The sequence below is a fragment of the Lissotriton vulgaris genome, chromosome 10 (genome assembly GCF_964263255.1).
Source record: "Lissotriton vulgaris chromosome 10, aLisVul1.2, whole genome shotgun sequence".
Classification (NCBI taxonomy): Eukaryota; Metazoa; Chordata; class Amphibia; order Caudata; family Salamandridae; genus Lissotriton; species Lissotriton vulgaris.
Window position 1 is genome coordinate 8,668,932 of NC_141698.1, and position 17,675 is coordinate 8,686,606.

General features: G+C 47.2%; 1 protein-coding gene across 1 annotated transcript in view; it reads left to right on the forward strand.

The window, feature by feature from the left end:
* PHF8 (PHD finger protein 8) overlaps positions 1–15,859 on the forward strand; it is a 102,479-nt gene extending 86,620 nt beyond the window's left edge. Inside the window, exon 21 of the mRNA XM_086940171.1 lies at positions 11,477–15,859. Within this exon, the coding sequence (XP_086796297.1) occupies positions 11,477–11,565 (89 nt within the window). The 3' untranslated portion in view covers positions 11,566–15,859. The remainder of the gene's footprint in view (positions 1–11,476) is intronic.
* Positions 15,860–17,675: the final 1,816 nt, after the last annotated feature.

A 17,675-nucleotide genomic window follows, 5' to 3' on the forward strand; every position in this document is an offset into this window, starting at 1 on the left:
CCCGGGCCGATCTCAGCTTCCAGGTCTGCCTCCTCTAACCCGTGAGCCACACTTCTCCACAGCTCCGTAACACCCAAGAGAGAAGACAAAGTGCAAGAGAAAATACAGTAACCCTATACTTACCCAAGTCCATAATCCATACACCCATAGAGTGTACCAATTAGGAAAATAAGTCAGGGAAACCTAAGCAACCATCACCTAGCCATGTGAAAAATAATGCACCCATCATCAACCAAAATTGGTGTGTATCATATTTGGCTGATATGTCAAAAACCTGCGGCAACATCTTCTAATCTTGTTATTAGTGATCTAGATATGTATGTAAATATGCACTGGTTTCCACATAGCTGGTATCAGGAAAGTGTAGAGGAAGTAGATATTTCCAAAGCAGTCACAGGGCTCCTCCTGAACTCCTACCAAGAAGAATCGATGAAGTAAATCAAAAGATTAGGCCATTATGAATCTAGGAGGCAGCCAATCTTCCAAGTAACTAAAGAATATGGAAAAGAAGAATATACCTACAGTGGCTGTTCCAGTTACCTTTTATATTGCTACACATAGATGTAAACCTCACAAGGGCCTCACAATGAAGAAAACGGGATGGAAAACGATCCCCATCAGAAAGAAAATGACCTAGGAAACATGCATCCTAAGTCTGGCAATCAACAAGCGATGTCCATGCCCCTGTGGGCCACTTAATTGGGGGTGAGGGAAAGCAAGTGAAAGCCACATGTCTACTTGCACCGTAGAGAGGTTCCGATCGAATACTACATGAGCAGGGAGACGCCGCGCCCTGGCGAATGCTCGCTCCTCTGTCAAACTTGCTCAAACAATGGTTGTGCAATTGCTTTGGTTATAAATCCTGCCTAGACACCTTCATAGCAGAGGAGGACGTGGGACCTTCCCTAATGCACATGGATGCGTTGCACCTGGGAAACGGTTGTATCAGAAAAAAATGGCAGCCATCTTCAGAGAGAGTGCCCATAAAACAAGAAATTTCAAACTTCACTGTGCACAAATTACTAAACCAATAGATTCGCGATCAAAGCTCAGGAGATGACTATTAGGAAACATTCCATTGAAGAAAGGGAAAGCCTCCAAACCCTTTCTCTGAAATGGAAAAATAGCGCAGACTTTGAAAGATGGCCTCCGGGGCGGCCATCTTATAGTGGTAGCCTTTTGTTAGGGGAAAATGCCGGGCTAATTGCATATTGCTAATGAAAATACAAAATAAGTAAATACACTTCCTACATCCTTCCTAATGAACTAAAGGAGGGTAGAGAACCATATCAAACAAGCATTGGCATAGCCAAAAGGTCTCGCTTTTGGGACCTTAGTTTTTAATTTAATTAAAACGATCACTTGATCATCGGATAGGAAACGAAAGGCTTTCCCAAATGGGGGCCACAACAGGGCCCGCGGAAGGAACCCAGTTTGAGGTCACTATATAAGTCCTCTATAGCCGCAGCAGCAGGCAGGCCAGTGTTCACTCGCTGACCCAAGAGGGCTGCTGGAACTGGCTTGTGCGGGGGTGGGGAGATGGCAGGCATGCAGCAATACTTTAGGCAAGCAGATAAACAGGGACACACAGCAAGAAATGGCCAGATTAGTAGAGCGAAGATCGGTTACATCAACTACCAGGACCACCTCTACCGGGTATAAAAAACAGGCCTAAGGCGGGGTCGGTTTAAGACCCCTGCTTTTAAATTTAGTTTAAGAATGTTCTACGAAACCCACACTCTGCCAGTATATGCTTTCCCGCAATATTACCGGGCGACGGAGGTTGGATGACCCTCCCACTCACTCCGTCCCCGAATAGCACGTGCTACCCCCTCCTCCTATCGGCTAGAAAGACTCACCGGTTCCACGGTCGCCATCTTATATCGATCTGCCGCTCATACTACGGGCAGGACACCAAGCATTCAAACCCGGTTGGTTTGAAGCTACCCACGTGACATACAAGGCCGTTGCAGTCGACTGGGGCGTGTGCACGCACAGTGTAGTGTCCAGCGCTTTCTACTTAGCCTCCTGTTGCGTTCCACGTCCACGCGCTTCTCAGAGAATCGTGACCCGGTGTGTGATCCGGGCGTTGTGACGTTATTGTGCGAGTGGTGAAGACGTCTTGGAGACCGGTGTGGGTGATGAATTAAAGAGGCAACAATATTTTTTTACCGAGAGTGGACGTGAGATAGTTTGCCAAGAAAGATCTAAAGTGACTGAGGTTCCGAACCCGATGTGATCTGCAACAAAGCGAAGCCCGCCGTTGAAAGAATGAACAAGCGCGCGGGCCTCGCTCTGAAAGGAGGCAGCAGGGGGAGGGGAAAGAGAAGGGTGCCGGAGCCTGTTTATTTTGCGGGAGCGAGCAGGAACCATCTGTTAATTACTAACAGATGGTTTTGAAAGCTCGCTCCTGCAAGGGAATCGCCAAACGTGCAATTAAAAGCAATGCAAAGCGTGCATGTTTTGGCTGAAAAGGCAATTTGATTGCTACAGGTCTTTTTCCTGCGCGCTGCGTAGGCGGAGACCTATAAAGGAAAAGCTACATAAACTGCCAAAACCACAAAATATGAAGGTCCGAGAAACCAGTTTGTGCCGCACCGATCGTGGATTTTCACACTGAATTCGGTCGTTGAGGCACTTAGACGTTTTCTGGATTTTTTTACTCGGACTCCTCTTTTTTTCCTCTATCTGCTGTTGTAGGAAGCTGGCTCTGTGTATGATATTATCACCAGGTGGTAATACTGTGCACAGAGTCCAGGGGTTCCCTAGAAATGTACAGGGCCCAATGCAAAACCCAAAGTACTCTAGAAGGGGTAGTGGGGGAGAGCATCCTTGGACTTAACACAGAGGAGTGTAAGACATTTATTGCACACACATGATCAATAAAGGACATGAGTCAAGGAGGTGATCCAGACCAATTTTTTAAAATTATACTTTGGTTGTGCTTTATTTTAAGACCCAGACCTTCATTATAAGGAGAATAAATGTTTTAATATAAATACTTTTCACTTTAAAAAATTGACACTTAGAAACTTTTTCACACTGTCCAATGTTATCGTATGGTGAAAACAATATTGCGGTTAACAGGTGACTATCGAACTTAGTTTGTCTTCAAAGCCAAAAGTCAGCAAGGGCCAGGTCAGGCAGGTACCAAAACTGAAGAACCAGCAGCACAGGTATGGTCAGGTGCAGAGGTCCAAATCAGAGTTCATCCCAATGCTTCCCAATAGAGACATGGGGTGCCTGAACCCACACTGCATGCAGGTAAGTAAATCATTTGCCAGGGCCAGGCTTTGGGATTTAGGTTAAGCATGGGGGTCACAAAGCAGCACCAAGCATACGCCACCAGCGGCACAGGGGCAGCCGGGTGCAAATTCGATGTCTGGCGCCCAGCTGAGATTTTTGTGACGGCTAAGAGGCTATGGGCGTGGTACCAGAGGTTGCAGGAAGACCAAAAACAGCAGAGGTAAGTTAGGGTGAGGGTTGGGCATAGGGGTACAGTTCGTTCAGCTCACCAAGGCCCAGGTGCTTTGGGTCCACTGGTGCCTTTCAACGTCCGAGTCTTCTTACCGGAGTCTGTCACATTCGGGGGGAGCCTCTGGATTCACACTTCAGGTGCTGTTGTGAAGGGCAGGAGAGGGCAACGCTGAACGCAAGGTCCAGATCACCGGGGAGACTTCACTGCACAGATGAGCCACTCAGACTCTGCCCCTGTCCGTCTTGTGTAGAGTGAGCTGGGGATGCTGATCTGCCTGGATCCAAAGTCTTTGGACTCAGTTTCTTCTGGACAGGTCTGCTGTCCTTGGGGGGGATTGGCGTCTTTATTGAAAGCAACAGTCCTTCCAGGGGTTTTTGAGGTCATTGTTGCAGGACAGGTCGCAGGTAACGTCCAAGCTGGAGACAGGCAGGTAGGGCTGGGGCCAAGGCAGTTATTGTCTTCTGGATTCTGCAGCAGTGTGTGTTATTTCTTCTTAGGTAGTTACAGATCTGGTTTCCAGGTCTGGGGTAGCCACCTAAATACTACATTCAGGAGGCGATTTAGGGGAGTGGCAGATAGGGCCAATGGGCACCTCACCCTGGGTGACCATACCCTGTATTATGCCACCCTCCTGCTGTTGGGGGAATAGACCTAGCCACGATTGCAGGGGTCCCCACATCCTCAAGATGCCGAGGACTGAAAAGTGTGCTTTACCTTGCTTCCACCCAACTTAGAGGTAGGATTGGCAGAGGTGGGTACACCTATCTTTTTTTAATTTTCCCGCTGGTTTTCCTGCCCAATGTGGGGGTGTAAACCGGGGGCTGCCATCTTCTGCTAGCAGCAGAGTCTGGGGGTTGCGTTTCAAAGGTGGAAGCCTCCCTCTTCGTGTACTGGCCCTTCTGGGGAAGGAGGTATGACACTTGGTACCAAACACTCCTTGGTTCGGTGAAGCCATCATGGTGCTGTGGAACTCGGGTTGTCCAGTTGCCAGCCCATGTACTCTCTAGGGCTTCACTGACACAATATGGGGAATTGGTGCCTAACATTGTATCTGCATAACTGTTCAGGCAAATATCCCCTCACCTGTGGTATAGTGCTCCCTGCCTTAGGGCTGTGAGGCCTGCTAGTGGGGTGAATTACTTATGCTGCCAGGCAGGGTAAGCTGGCATGGCATCCAGACAGAGTGCCATGTCACAGGGGCATGGAAGGTGCAGGGGCAGTGGCATGGTCCCAGCGAGGGGGATCCCAAGGGATCCTCTTCAGCTCGCAGGCCCTAGGTACCCAGGGCACCAGTTTCTAGTGACTTACAGGGGACAGACGTACCAATCAGGAGTTTGTTTTAGGCAAAGAGCACTGGCACAGGGCACCTGGTTGGCAGGGACCCTGGGCTCTACATTTGAAACTATATCAAAACCTGGCAAAAAGTGGGGGGATAACCATGCAAAAGAGGCCCTTTGTCACAGCCGTGTTGTCCTGATTATGGATATTGGCTATTTTCTGAAAAGTCCACCTTGGGTCCTTTTTCTTTGTCCAAGTTCAAGGCAGTGATCCACCATAGGGGCCGGTGCTTTTTAGGTCGAGCTAGAGGACGCAGGCGAAGCATGCGTCTAGCTCGACAACTATTGTCGCCGGTCTCCTGGGAATCTGAGACGGGGGTCGGGCACGCGCGTCAATTGCACCTCGTGGGCGCGCACGTCCAGGCAGGTGCCGTGCCCATCCCCTGCCTCAGATTCCCTGAGGCGCACACACACACACTCACTCACTCACTCACTCACTCACTCACTCACTCACTCACTCCCACCCCTCTCACCCCTCTCACCGGGGCTGTTGGACTCCTCGCGGTGACAGTCCACCCACTCACTCACTCACTCACTCACTCACTCACACCCCTCTCACTGGGGCTGTTGGACTCCTCGCGGTGACAGTCCACCCACTCACTCACTCACTCACTCCCACCCCTCTCACCGGGGCTGTTGGACTCCTCGCGGTGACAGTCCACCCACTCACTCGGGCTGTGGAAGGAGCGAAGACCTCGGCGCTGCCCGGGTGTAACTTTGCAGCCTCTCTCGGCAGGTAATCCCCTCGGGCAGCTTCTTTCCGCGGGAGGGAGTCTGTCGCAGTCACAGCGACCACCACGGCTGATAAGATCGCGTACAGGAATCCGGGGAGATGAGACTGCGCGCGTGGTCACGGGACCGCAGCGAACCAGAGGCCATGCAGTTGGCAATGCGACGTGACGCGGTAGAGGCCGGGTGGCTCTCAACCCACGGGTTGCGCAACAGAGAAGGTGCTGCGTAGTGAAGTTATTTTACTTATTATCAACTCTGACTGTATTGACGGCATGCATTTACAATGGTGACCATCTTGATTGCATTCTGACATCTGGGCTGTGCTCGCTGCCGCCCATAGGAGCCACTGGACATTTGATAGAGGAGAGGAATACAGACCCTCCCTTTTCGTGGTCTTTGCGGCTGTCCACGTTGCAACCTCGAGGCAACGGCCGCAGTGGAGGTGATTGGCAACTGGGGCGGTTGAGGCAGGGACCTCCAGGGCTGAGTTGAGTGGTGCCACGCTGTGAACGGCGGAGGCGACAGTGGTGCCAGGCAGGCAGGAACAGCAGGGCAGGGAGCTGGCGCCCGATTTCCACACCCATCAAAGGTATCGTAAGGAGCCTATTCCCACGCTTGGTGTTGTGACTGCTGCGAGTGCAGGAACTGTACTGCAGAAAGAAAAGACCAGAGTGACCTTGAAGGCGGGCGTCCAGGGCTCGGTGCAGCTTGTTTTCTTTAAATTACATACCTTTGCAGGCAGGACATGCTATCCCGCAACAGCATTTTTTTTAGCAAGCGTTGTGCGCCTTAACAAATGCATTTTTTTAAAGCACTGAAACGTCGCGCTTTTTCTTTAAATAATTCCTTTTTTCATCCTTTAACAATGGCGCAATTAAATAGAAAAGAAAGGCGGCGGCTGCCTTTACATCATTGCAGCTTTTACGTTGGCTATATCTTCAAACATGGTGACCGCCACCTTCCTTTTCTATTTGTTTGCTTTTCTAACATTCGCGGCACGGCACGCATGCAGTGGAAGCTATTTAGTGTATGGTGGCGAGGTGCTTCTGGCTCCTGTTGGCGCCTGCTTCCCCTTCCAGGTGTGAAGCTTGCAGAGATTAGGACCACTGGGTGGTGGCGAGATGATCGGTCGTGTGCTGTCTTCTACAGCACTACTTCCTTTCACTAATAATTCTCTCTTCTGCGGCGATTGCCAATGACGCATTGAAGTGCTGCCATGAAACTCTTACAATATTTCTCTACACTTCCGAGTGCAATCATGAAATACTGCATTACAAGTAGTAATCTTCACAAAAGTTATTTACAAAAGTTTAAGCTATTACCATTATAAATTACAATAACTTTTATTTAAGTTTTAATTATTTAAAAAAATTAAAAGCCATTGTTGTTTGTAATATTAATACATGTAAGTCACGTAAATACAACACATATTGCACTACAAATGCTATAGGTGTCACATTTGCGAAAGTTAAAACTATTGGCATTGTAAATGACAAAGCTATTAATTTTGCTATTTTTAAAAACAAAACATTAATAAAAAATTTGTCATTTACAATACCAATACCAATAGCTCAAACTTCACTAATGCGAGACCTATTGCATTGCAAATGCTTGTTTTAGTAGCAAATAGCCAATTTTTGTTAACTGAACCTCGTTCTCAACTCTCTTCCTGTCTTGCCAACATAGCTCAAATTGCTTGGGCAAATGATTAAATATGACGTTACACCTTTTACAGTTTACGGCGGTAGAGCTTGATTCTAGTCTTGCCACAAGTTAAATTGTCCGTGACAGTAGCACTGTCACAGGGGTGGCAATAGCCACAGCGATGATTCCCTTTGATAGGGTCACCTGAGATGGACTTCTGGGCAAACGATGACTGATATTTAGTTCTAGCTTTAACTTTCTGATCCCACAGATTCCTGTAGTGTGTAAATGTGGAAACCGCTTAGGGTAACGTTAGGCCATCATCTTATAGACATCTAGTCGCAGATTCCTTATACCTAGTTTGGATAAAATTGACTCAAGTAGGTATAAAATCCGAGGGAGGTTTTTAAACCAGAGAAGTTGGAATCTGATATCTGTTCCTTATTGGAGAAGAACTTTTTAGGTCTAGTACTTCAGAAGAAAGCATGAAAGCCCTTTTCCCAATTCAGATGTATCCAATCCTCTGTCTGGGTACAAAAGAAAGCCCTTTTGCAAGAACCACATTAGTTGCTGATCAAAATGGGAAATTGGTCAAGTTATATATAGGAAGATAATCTGAGGGGTTTATGGTTTACACTATTGCTGCCAGTGCGTCTGCAGATATTGATATCAAGCAGAACCCCCCCCCCCCTCCTTCCCGGTGGTTCTGATATCGTCCCCGGAACCCACCCCGTTTCGGCATAAAATAAAATGTTATTACCCGCAGTTAGTTGATCTCTCTCATTAAATTGATTATATCTATTAGAACCGCCCTCTATAAGTGGAAGCTCCAGAACTGTTCTAGAACACGTCAAGGGTGTTGGAATATAGTAGGGTCAGGAGATAGTTTGCAACATTCTTTCAGGTCTCCACCTCTGACAGCCTTTATGGCAGATGTACAACTTACCTGAGGTCTGGTGTGCCCTCTCGAACTTAGCGTTTTTATAATGCCTTTCCTTTGGGTCTGATGCGCCTCAAGGTTTCTCGTGAACTGAACTTTCTTCTGCTGTGTGGGTCTGATCGACTGCAGGCAGCCCAAGGCCCTGAATTTTGAATTTGTACTTGTAAAGCGCACTTATACCCCAACCAGGGCTTCCTGGCTCGGTACGCATACCGCTGTGGAACCCTTCCTGGCTTTTCCCTGTGAAATGTCCACTCCTGGGCACCCTCAAGGTGAAGCCAGGCATCCCAGCACTGTTGGGGCCATTGTGGAGATTGAGCAAGCTATTGCCCTGAGTTGCAGAGTGGGACCCATGATTAGAATAGGCACTGAGGCGAGAATTATCAGGTCCGAGGAAATTGAGCCAAGACCCGCTGAGGCGGGAATTGAACCCTGGTCCCGGGCCAGGCCTCTGCATCAGGGTCTGCTGGTCTAGCCATTGAGCCACACTTCTCCACATGAGGCCATCCTTGATAGATTCTGCCATCACAGAAGGAAAGAAAGAGGATCTTTTTCATGGCTGTGAAAGTCATTCTGATGTGAAAATGTTTGAATGAAATGTGATCAGAGTGGACATTTCTGTCAAGAACGCTGTGAAGCCTGAGCCCAGGGCTCCAGGATTTGGTTTAGAAGAGCAAGGAAAAAGAGCAGATAGGCCAGCACGTGTCATTGAGGGACTCTGGGGCTGTTGCCTTCCTTAAAAGTGCAGTGTTATCTGTAAGATTTTTGGGCGAGCCTCAGGATTTACCATCAATTGGTCCATGTCGGTACTATTTGTCCTCAAAGGCCCCCCACCGATCCTCCCGAACGACTGCCCTCTGATGGTCACTGACGGACTCTTTAAGTATCTGGGGGTGTGGGTGACACTGTAACTTGCAGCCACCGCTTGAACGGTTTCACACGGATGTTAGGCATTGGCATACCCTACCTCTAACTCTGCTAGAAAAAGCTGCGTTATTTAAAATGATGATGTTACCGCGACTGCTTTATATCCTGGAGAACACTCCATTTCTCGTGCCTTCCAAATACTTTCAGTCCATAAACGCGCTAGTTTCTGGCCTACTATAAGGGGACAAACCGGCACGCATTTCCCGACAAAAGTTGGTACGAGGATGGTTTGACGGAGGCATTGCCCTCCCGGATGTCCAGTTGTACTATTGGGCATCACAGCTAAAGATCATAAATCACTGGCTCCACGCCCCGCAGACGGAGCCCTCATTCAAGGCGGATAGATATGACCTAGGGGCCGGAGGAGTGATGGCCGCAATTTATGATCCTCGAGGCGTGGCGGCCCTTGTGGGCCCCAGCGCTCACACGGTGAAGCTCTGGCACATGGCATCGGCTCGTCTCAAGTGTCAGAACACGATCACACAGATGACGCCACTTTGGGTATCACGCCGCCTCGGCCGTCTCTGTAATAGTAAGGGATTTGAGACCTGGGATCATATAAGCATTTCGACAATTGGAGACCTTTATAGGCGGGGTAAAATCCTCACTTTTGACCAACTCACGGCCCAATTTACTTTGGCGGAAGCGGAACGTTTCCGCTATTTGCAAATCAGTCATGCCCTTAGGTCGGTGCTGCCGGCTGAAGGAAAGCTACCAGTCTGTCCTTTAGAGGACAGACTGCTTACGGAACACATGCTTAGCATGGCGACCTCATTGGTCTACCGTAAGTTGATTAACAACATGCCTGACCCCATGGACAGACTTAAAACCACCTGGACTGCGGAACTAGGTGACTTTGACGAGTTGGACTGGCCAACCGCTCTCTCGTCGCCCCAGGAGGTCGCTGTATCATCAAGGCTCAGACTGATACTATTGAAAGTCCTACACCGTGTCTACTACACCAGGGTCACATAAGATAGGAAGAACCACACACCAGTACTGCTTGATGCTGCGGGGAGGCGGGGACGTTCTACTATACTATCTGGGATTGCCCATTCATTGCTGATTACTGGTCCAAGGTTATGCGAACAATATCTCAAGTGGTTAATGTTTCGCTGCTCCCAGAGCCGCGTCGTTGTCTGCTGAACATTTGGGAGCCTAATGACTTAAGCAACTCGATGCAGGATTGGGCAACACTGGGTATTGTGTACGCGAAACGAAATGCGGCCAAGGCCTGGGGTCCCACGTGTCACCGGTGCTCAGAGACTGGAGCACGGATATGGACTCTGCAATGGTTGCCGAAAAGGTGGTGTATTTAAATCGGAAATGTCAGCGAAAATGGGGGAGAATCTGGGGAGCCTGGAATGAATATAGAGGATATATTTGTGAACCACCTCAGATGGAAAGTGATACTGATTCGGAATGATAGGGAGGGAAGATGGGATGTCCTGGAGGGGAGGGCTTGTGATGTACAGATAACCTGAATGTAGTAATGCTGCTTCCTTGAAGTCATGTGATGTGTCCACTATGTGTCTTTTTATTAACTGTGCACGATTGCACATTTTCAAGGTTTACATTGTACTTATCAATGTTCACTTTTTTTGACAATAAAAATGGTTTTAAAAATGAAAAAAAAAAGTGCAGTGTTGAAATTAGAGCTTCAAAAAGCTGCTTCTGTCTATGACTCAACTTCGTCTCATCCCAGTTATGGCATCCTTTTTAAAAGGAAACAGCAATCCAAGTCTGTTGCAAATGACTTCATTTTAAAAGAATAACAATTATAGCTCAGTTTTTGAGTCTTAACAAATTTGGACAAAATTGTAAATTTTTCAGAAAAAATGGAATGCAAGGGTAGCGCAGTTTAAACGAACTCCAAGATTCCAGGCGCAGTAGAAAGGAAAATGTTTGAGTGGGAAGAGGTGATATTTGGAGGTTTTGAGAGCGTTTACTCAGGGCCAGTAGACTGTCTCGGCCTTGGGTGAGCTCTGCCTCAGTTGGATGTCCCTTATTGAATGGCGAGCCGGCCGTCCGTAAATGAAACTTCAAGTGAGGCACTGAAGTATGAACAGGAGATAGATTGGGTTCTTGACGAACTGTGGGTTTGAGGCCAGTGACCCTATCGGCAGCTTGGTGAGGGGGCTAAGAAAGGGGCAGCGAGCTGAAGGCAGTACCTTGAGTACCCCTAATGGTAGCCTGGGCGGTGAAGTAGGAGGCCGCTGGTCCTGTCTGTTGCAAGCTTTACATGCTTTCCAAGCGTCTGCTGCTGTCGACATTATCAAAGGTGTACAGGGGAGGACTGCGGATCTAGTGGTAGTTGCAGCAGTGGGGCAAGGGTCACATCACATGCTACTTGACTCTAATCTATGCAGTTTGTTTGAGTCGTTGCTTTCTTCTAACCTTGTTGCCTGTCTTTAACAGGGAAACGACCCAAGAAAGGTTTGGCCACCGCAAAGCAGCGTCTTGGGAAGATCCTGAAAATCCACAGGAACGGGAAGCTGCTGATGTGAAGCGTCGACCAGCATGTCTGTTCTTCTTGCTGCTGTCCTCCCATACAAAAAGGGTTGACCTTCAATATCCCTGTGAGGGGCTTAGGACGCCGTACTTCTTGCCTCTGGTGTCTCTAGCTTCCAGTTCGAACATTCATCTGGCCACTTCGCACAAAGGACTTCGTTTTCTACAGAAACACAGAACAACTTGCAGTGTTAAACTCTTGAGTCAGATCCTAGTGGTTCCCTTCACCACAGTACCGTTAAGGCAGAGGCTGAGGCTCTCTGTGCATTGCCACCAGGTCTGCTCATCATCAGAATCTGGATACCAGAGGATGCAGTTTGCTTTGGGACTAAAAACCATGCTACACTGCTGTTTTCATCCTGTTCTGACCATTACTGCTTCGTTATCTTTGCAGTCTATACCCTTTCCCTGCCCACCCAACAGATTGCAGGGCTTAATTGGGGGGCGGGGGGGGGGGGGGGAGGGGGGGGGAGCGTTTGAATCTCATATGTTGGTCCTGAATTAGGACAGACAGAACCTAGGCAATTCTTTACATGTAAGAGCTCGAGGCTCCCAGTTGCCCTGCTGTGGCATGACAGATGTCCCCTTTTAGTTCCAGGAGCAGCTGGTCAGCTGCAGGAAGGGTTGTTGGGGTTGAAGCCAGACAGTAGTTTGAGTGGAAGGAGCAATCACCTATGTCCAAATAAAGGGTTCTTTTAGATGAGGGTTGAATGGAAAGGTGTGGCGATAGAGCGGAAGAAGATCTCTCTTTGGAGTATCCCTGCTTGGGATGTAATCCGCACATGGCAGGAGCTGCGAGCGAGCCTTCACTTGCCGTCTTTGGAGCATGGAAAGGAGTAGTCTGGTGTAGGTGGAGATGCACCTGAACACAGAGTAGACCAAAAATGTGAGGTATCAGCAGGCTGTGGGAGAAGCCACCACCGCCTTGAAACGAATCCTCAACCAGCTTGGAAAGAGCACCAAAGCATGCCCTCGGGTTGGTGAAGCAGCCCTGGCTGGAATGTGGAAGAGCCTGGGAACAGGATGTGAGGGACAGCCCGAGGCTGGGGTATGATTTGGAAACCTTACCTGGATTATAAAAGGTGGATTTAGAGTGGGATTTTTAGTGTGGCCTGCATGGGGTTTAGTGGTCTTTCTTGGAGGTATAGAAATGGTGGCAAATTGGGCAACAAATTGGCTTGGGGCTCAACGTATTAACGGCTGGGGCTTTGCCTGGAAGTCTGATACCATGATTGCATGGTGGATAGCCAAGGGATACGATGCAAAGGGCAGAGTGCCTGACTGTTCTGAAAATCTTAAAACTGATTTTGGAAAGCACTTGGAACAAAGTAACAAATATCATATTGGGGTTTGATGCAGTTGGGCCAGGTTTGGCAGTTCTCCTTACTACGAGGAGCGTATGTCTCTTTTTTTTTTTTTTTTAGAGTGAAGATGGCAGTGGCCCTTTCTCTGCGTTCCTGTGGGAAAGATACCCGTCCAAATGGAAGCCATGCCTTCCCCATCTTGTTTAGGTCCTCCTGATTCTTGTAGGCAGAGTTGCATCTCCTCCGGTTGGATGGAGGGGGCTGCTAGATGCGCATTCATTATTTCCCAACTGGTGCACCTTGGAGCGGGCAGGCACCACAGGGGACAAGGGGCTGCATCCAGAGATTGGCTGGTCTCCAAAGGGCCAGTGTGTAGTGATAAGTAGGTGGGGTGTAAATTTGAAAGCCATTCACCTACACAGAAGGAAAATAGACTAGGCATGAGGGCTTGCAAATTTTTTTTCTCCTCTTGTCTGTCCCCGATATGGAAGAAAACCTAAAGTTAAGAGGATTTGTTTTGTTTCTGTGCGTACTTCAATGTGGGGCATGAGACCACTTTGCATTGTAGTTTGAATGCAGAACAGTTTCATGGCCATATTGACACACACCACTTAAGTCATATCAGACCATGCACAGAATGGTACACCTTGTGAATTGGGTGGAGGTTATTCACCTCCAGGGGGTTTGATTGTTTGATATGAACTTTTAGAGGGTTGGTTGAAGTTTGTGAACTTCCATATGCTTGGTTGTGGTTCCTCCATCTCCAGGAGTTTAGCGGTATTTAGTGCAACGCTAAGGGTTTCTTTGATGATAGCTTATCATGTTAAGCGGTTTGGCTGTGGTATATCTCAGGATTTAGAGGTTGCGTGTGCACCTCATAGAGGCTTGTTCTCCTCCTTTGGTTGCACAGCTCCTGGGATTTGGTGGTGTTCAATGGCTCTCCATGCAAGGCACCTACAGGGATATTGTAGAAAAGGAGTTTAGCTGTGGCTTGTGCTCTTCCATCTGTAAATTGGGAGCATGTGCACTTCCAGGAGTTTGATGGTAGTGTCAATACTTCTGGGAGTTTGTTGGTGGCATGTTGCTCTTCCAAGTGTTTGGAATTAGTTTGAGCACTTTCAGGAGACTTGATTTTGTTTCTGTACATCCAGGGGATTGGTTGTATCCTATACAGTAGAAGAGGTTTCATGATTGTTTGTGTGCCTCCAGGGTATTGGTTGCTGAATGAACAACTGATAACGTCAGCTAGGCTCACCACCTTGACATTTTGCATTTTGAATTTTGTCTTTGTGGATCTTTGCAAGTTTTTATTGTGTTTCACTAGTTGTCCTTGGTGAATTTCCAGAATCCTTACTTGCTTACTGTGCTAAGCCTAACCACCACACAGAGAATTGGGAATGTCGCGGTAAAACGTTTGGGTCATCAAACACATCATGTTATTTCTTCATTAACCAGATTGTTGCTTTTGTAGAATTATGATCAAGCGCATTTATTTCCCAACTGAGTCCAGTGTGTAGATGTTGCCTGCTTGAAGCACACCTCACATTAAGTTGCGCTTCTTGGTGTCACCATAGGCCTTTCAGACCATGACAAAGCTTTTAATACTTGTCATTTCATACCTGGTTTCTAACAATCAATGTGTACTTTTTGGTTGTAGGGAGGAACTGTAGCATGGAGCTCATGAAGGTTCTGGATGTCCTTATGTGGTTGATTAAGGTTCAAGGTGTAACCTGGGTGGCAAATGTGAGGAGCCCAGTAAGACGAGGGTTTACACAAGCATTTCTTTTCCAAAGGCCTGCTTTTGATCCAGGACAAGGCCTGCAACCATTTAGAGCAACCCCTTTGGTGATCTATATAAGGCCTGCAATGACAGCCTGGCCAGGGCTGTGTGACTCAAGGCAACGCTTATGATGTGGTGCAAAGCAAGCAAGTCTGTGGCGGCACAGAAACAATCTTGGGTGCTATGCAATTAAATCTGTGAACCACCTGGGCTCTACCCCGTCCAGCTCCTTCAGAATTGGTGGAACCCATGACTGTCGGTCGTAGTACCGAGTGATTTCCCAATACCTACCGTCCGTAAGAACTCCTCGTTTAAGTGGCCAGTTGGACATGAACATCTTGGAACAAAGCACAACCAACCCTCACCCCCCAGTGAAGACCAAGCTACGAGTGTCTTGGCATAGGAAGATTAGGATAGCTGTAATGATGGAAGCATTCAGACCTCACACTTTGAAGGCCATTATGAGCAATGTGTTCCCTCGCTTCTGGATCGTCCCCACCAAGGGCATCTTATGACCAGCATCTCATCGATCCTCGATGCTGACTGTTTTTAGGAGTAATTTTCCTTTCCGTTAAGTTATTTTTCTTCTTCAGAATAGATTTATGTCTTCAATTTTTCACTAACTGTGTGGTGTGTAACTCTCTCCCCAGCCACGATCGCCAGCTGTGGGAGACCCATGATGTTTTATAGTGATTAACTGCTCCTCCAGAGATTTTGGACACACTTTTTGCATTTGTACAAACAGGACTGTTAACATTTCTCTCCTTTGTTTTATTTTTTTAGTGGGGGGGGGGGGGGGATATGAAAGAGCACTGAAGGAATATCTATAAATATAAACTTATTTTTTTTAAGCAGCGAAAAGGATGCGGTTGTGTGTTTTTTTTTTTTGTTTGTTTTTTTTTTAACTGTGATTTTTGTTTTTATAAACTAAACCCAAATGGGAAAAGAAACGAGAAAAAAATGTTATGTTCCTCCTGAGAAGGAGGCTTATAAGTTGTAAATGCATTTCTTTGCTTATTGAAGTGTGTATAGACTGCAGTGTGGGGGGAGGGGCATTGGCCCCACTGTCTTTGTAGGGAGTGGAGGTTGATCATACTACAGTTCCCACTTGGATTTTGTGTTCTCTGTTCATGATGTAATTTATATTTTTCTAGCGCTTTCTTCTTTCCTAGAGAAATGAAGTAAACCTTACGATCTGGTTTGATTCTTTTGTATTTGTATCCTCTTTCTTTGTGTTTTGTAATGAATGTAGATTTTACTTGCAATTGTGAATGTTGAGGATACAGGAGCGCACATTTTGCTTCATCTGACTTTACTCTGAGGTACTGGGCAACCTAATTGATCAGTATTTTATCAAAATAAAGTTGTTTACGGAAGAGAACCCTCTGATTCAGACTGACACCTCATATGGCAGTCACATCTTGTAAGAAGTCCTTAATCAGTGGAGCCGCCTTTGAAGCTGTACATTTTTTAAACTTTTTCCCAGCAAACATCAGAAACCTCTAAGACCACCTGCAGTGCAGTAAGGCAGTGAAAATGTCCCTGTTCCCAAGACAGCCCCCCGGGAGTAGACGGAACCACTTGCCATTGCCATGGAGGACTGAACGTGCCGAAATCAGATCAAGTCACCCTAAGCATGGCAAGAATAACATCATGCATAGCTGTATGCACTGCCTTCTCTCGGTTGTACTCCAAGGATACTTGAAGCTCCACATTTAGTGGCCTCCTACAAGAAGCCTCTGCACACATTCATGACACCATTTCACTGCCCATATCGGCTGTGCTGAATCCAAACATTTGTGTCCATCAAAAACACTGTTGATTGAAAAGTTTGTGTCCCGTCTTGCCTTCCTTTTTGCCTCACTGCATGCCAAGATTATGCCCCCAAAAAGTAGTGGCAATGGCAGCAGTTTTTATGTTTCCACCTGCAATATCTTTCCTGCACCACAAGGTGGTACCTGGCCGCGGCTCCATCTCTTGACATGTTGACTCAGGAGTGTATTTGATACTAACTAGCGCATTGGTGTAAATTCCTGCTTCTCAACGCAGTTGAGCTTGCTCATGGAGTCTCACAAAATTCTATTTTGACACCAAATTTGTCAAATATCTCCTCTAAATGTATGTTTCTGATGGATACATCTGCCTGTGGTTTCCTCACCGTATGAATATCCCCTGCGCCATCATTCTGCTGAATTGTTTCTTAGCTATCTACACCGACGAGGAAGTCCCAATGCCACGGCTCCGCTCGTGACTACGCATGACGTCACCGGAGCCATAAGAGAGCCTCGTCGGTGTGATGACCTGGGTAGTGGAAATCCTTGTCTGGTGCCCCGTTTTAGTAAACAGTTTGAAAAGGTTACCATTAATTCTTATAAATGCTTTTAGATTCAATTAAAAGGCCAATGTCCTTCTAAGGAAATCTTCTCCCAGGTCAAATTGGTTCTGGAGGTCCTTCAGAAAAGTCCAGAAGACCCGGTCAAAGGCCTTTCCTGTATTTACTGCTATTGCTGCAGCGGGGAATTTATTCCGCTTTACTCCTCTGTAATGCTGGGGCAGTACAGATAGAGCTATTCTTCCAAACACTGCTGTACTGAACCAGTGCCCTTCATCTGTAAGCAACACCATTAGGAGGACACTTTTTGAGCCAAATGTGTACAAATAAGGAGCACATGATTTGTAACTTCTAGTTTTCAAAATGGTGACCAAACTGAAATGTAACTGTCGCTTTATTGACACATGGCCATTACAGGTCTCAATCTAAGCAGGGTCCCATCCTAATCTTCTCAACACAATAATATGTACTACAGACCAGACAACTACTTATTATCTCCTGAGCGCAGAGGTCAACTATAACTAGGTCCAATTGGGATGAAAAAAGCACCAGGAAAAACGTCAAGTTAGCAGGTTAGAACATACCACTCTCACATCCCTGAATTGATACCATGCCTGTCCAAATGACTACCGGAGCTGCATTATTACACAACCCACAGTCCTCATATGCCTCAGTTACAAGAGTATTACA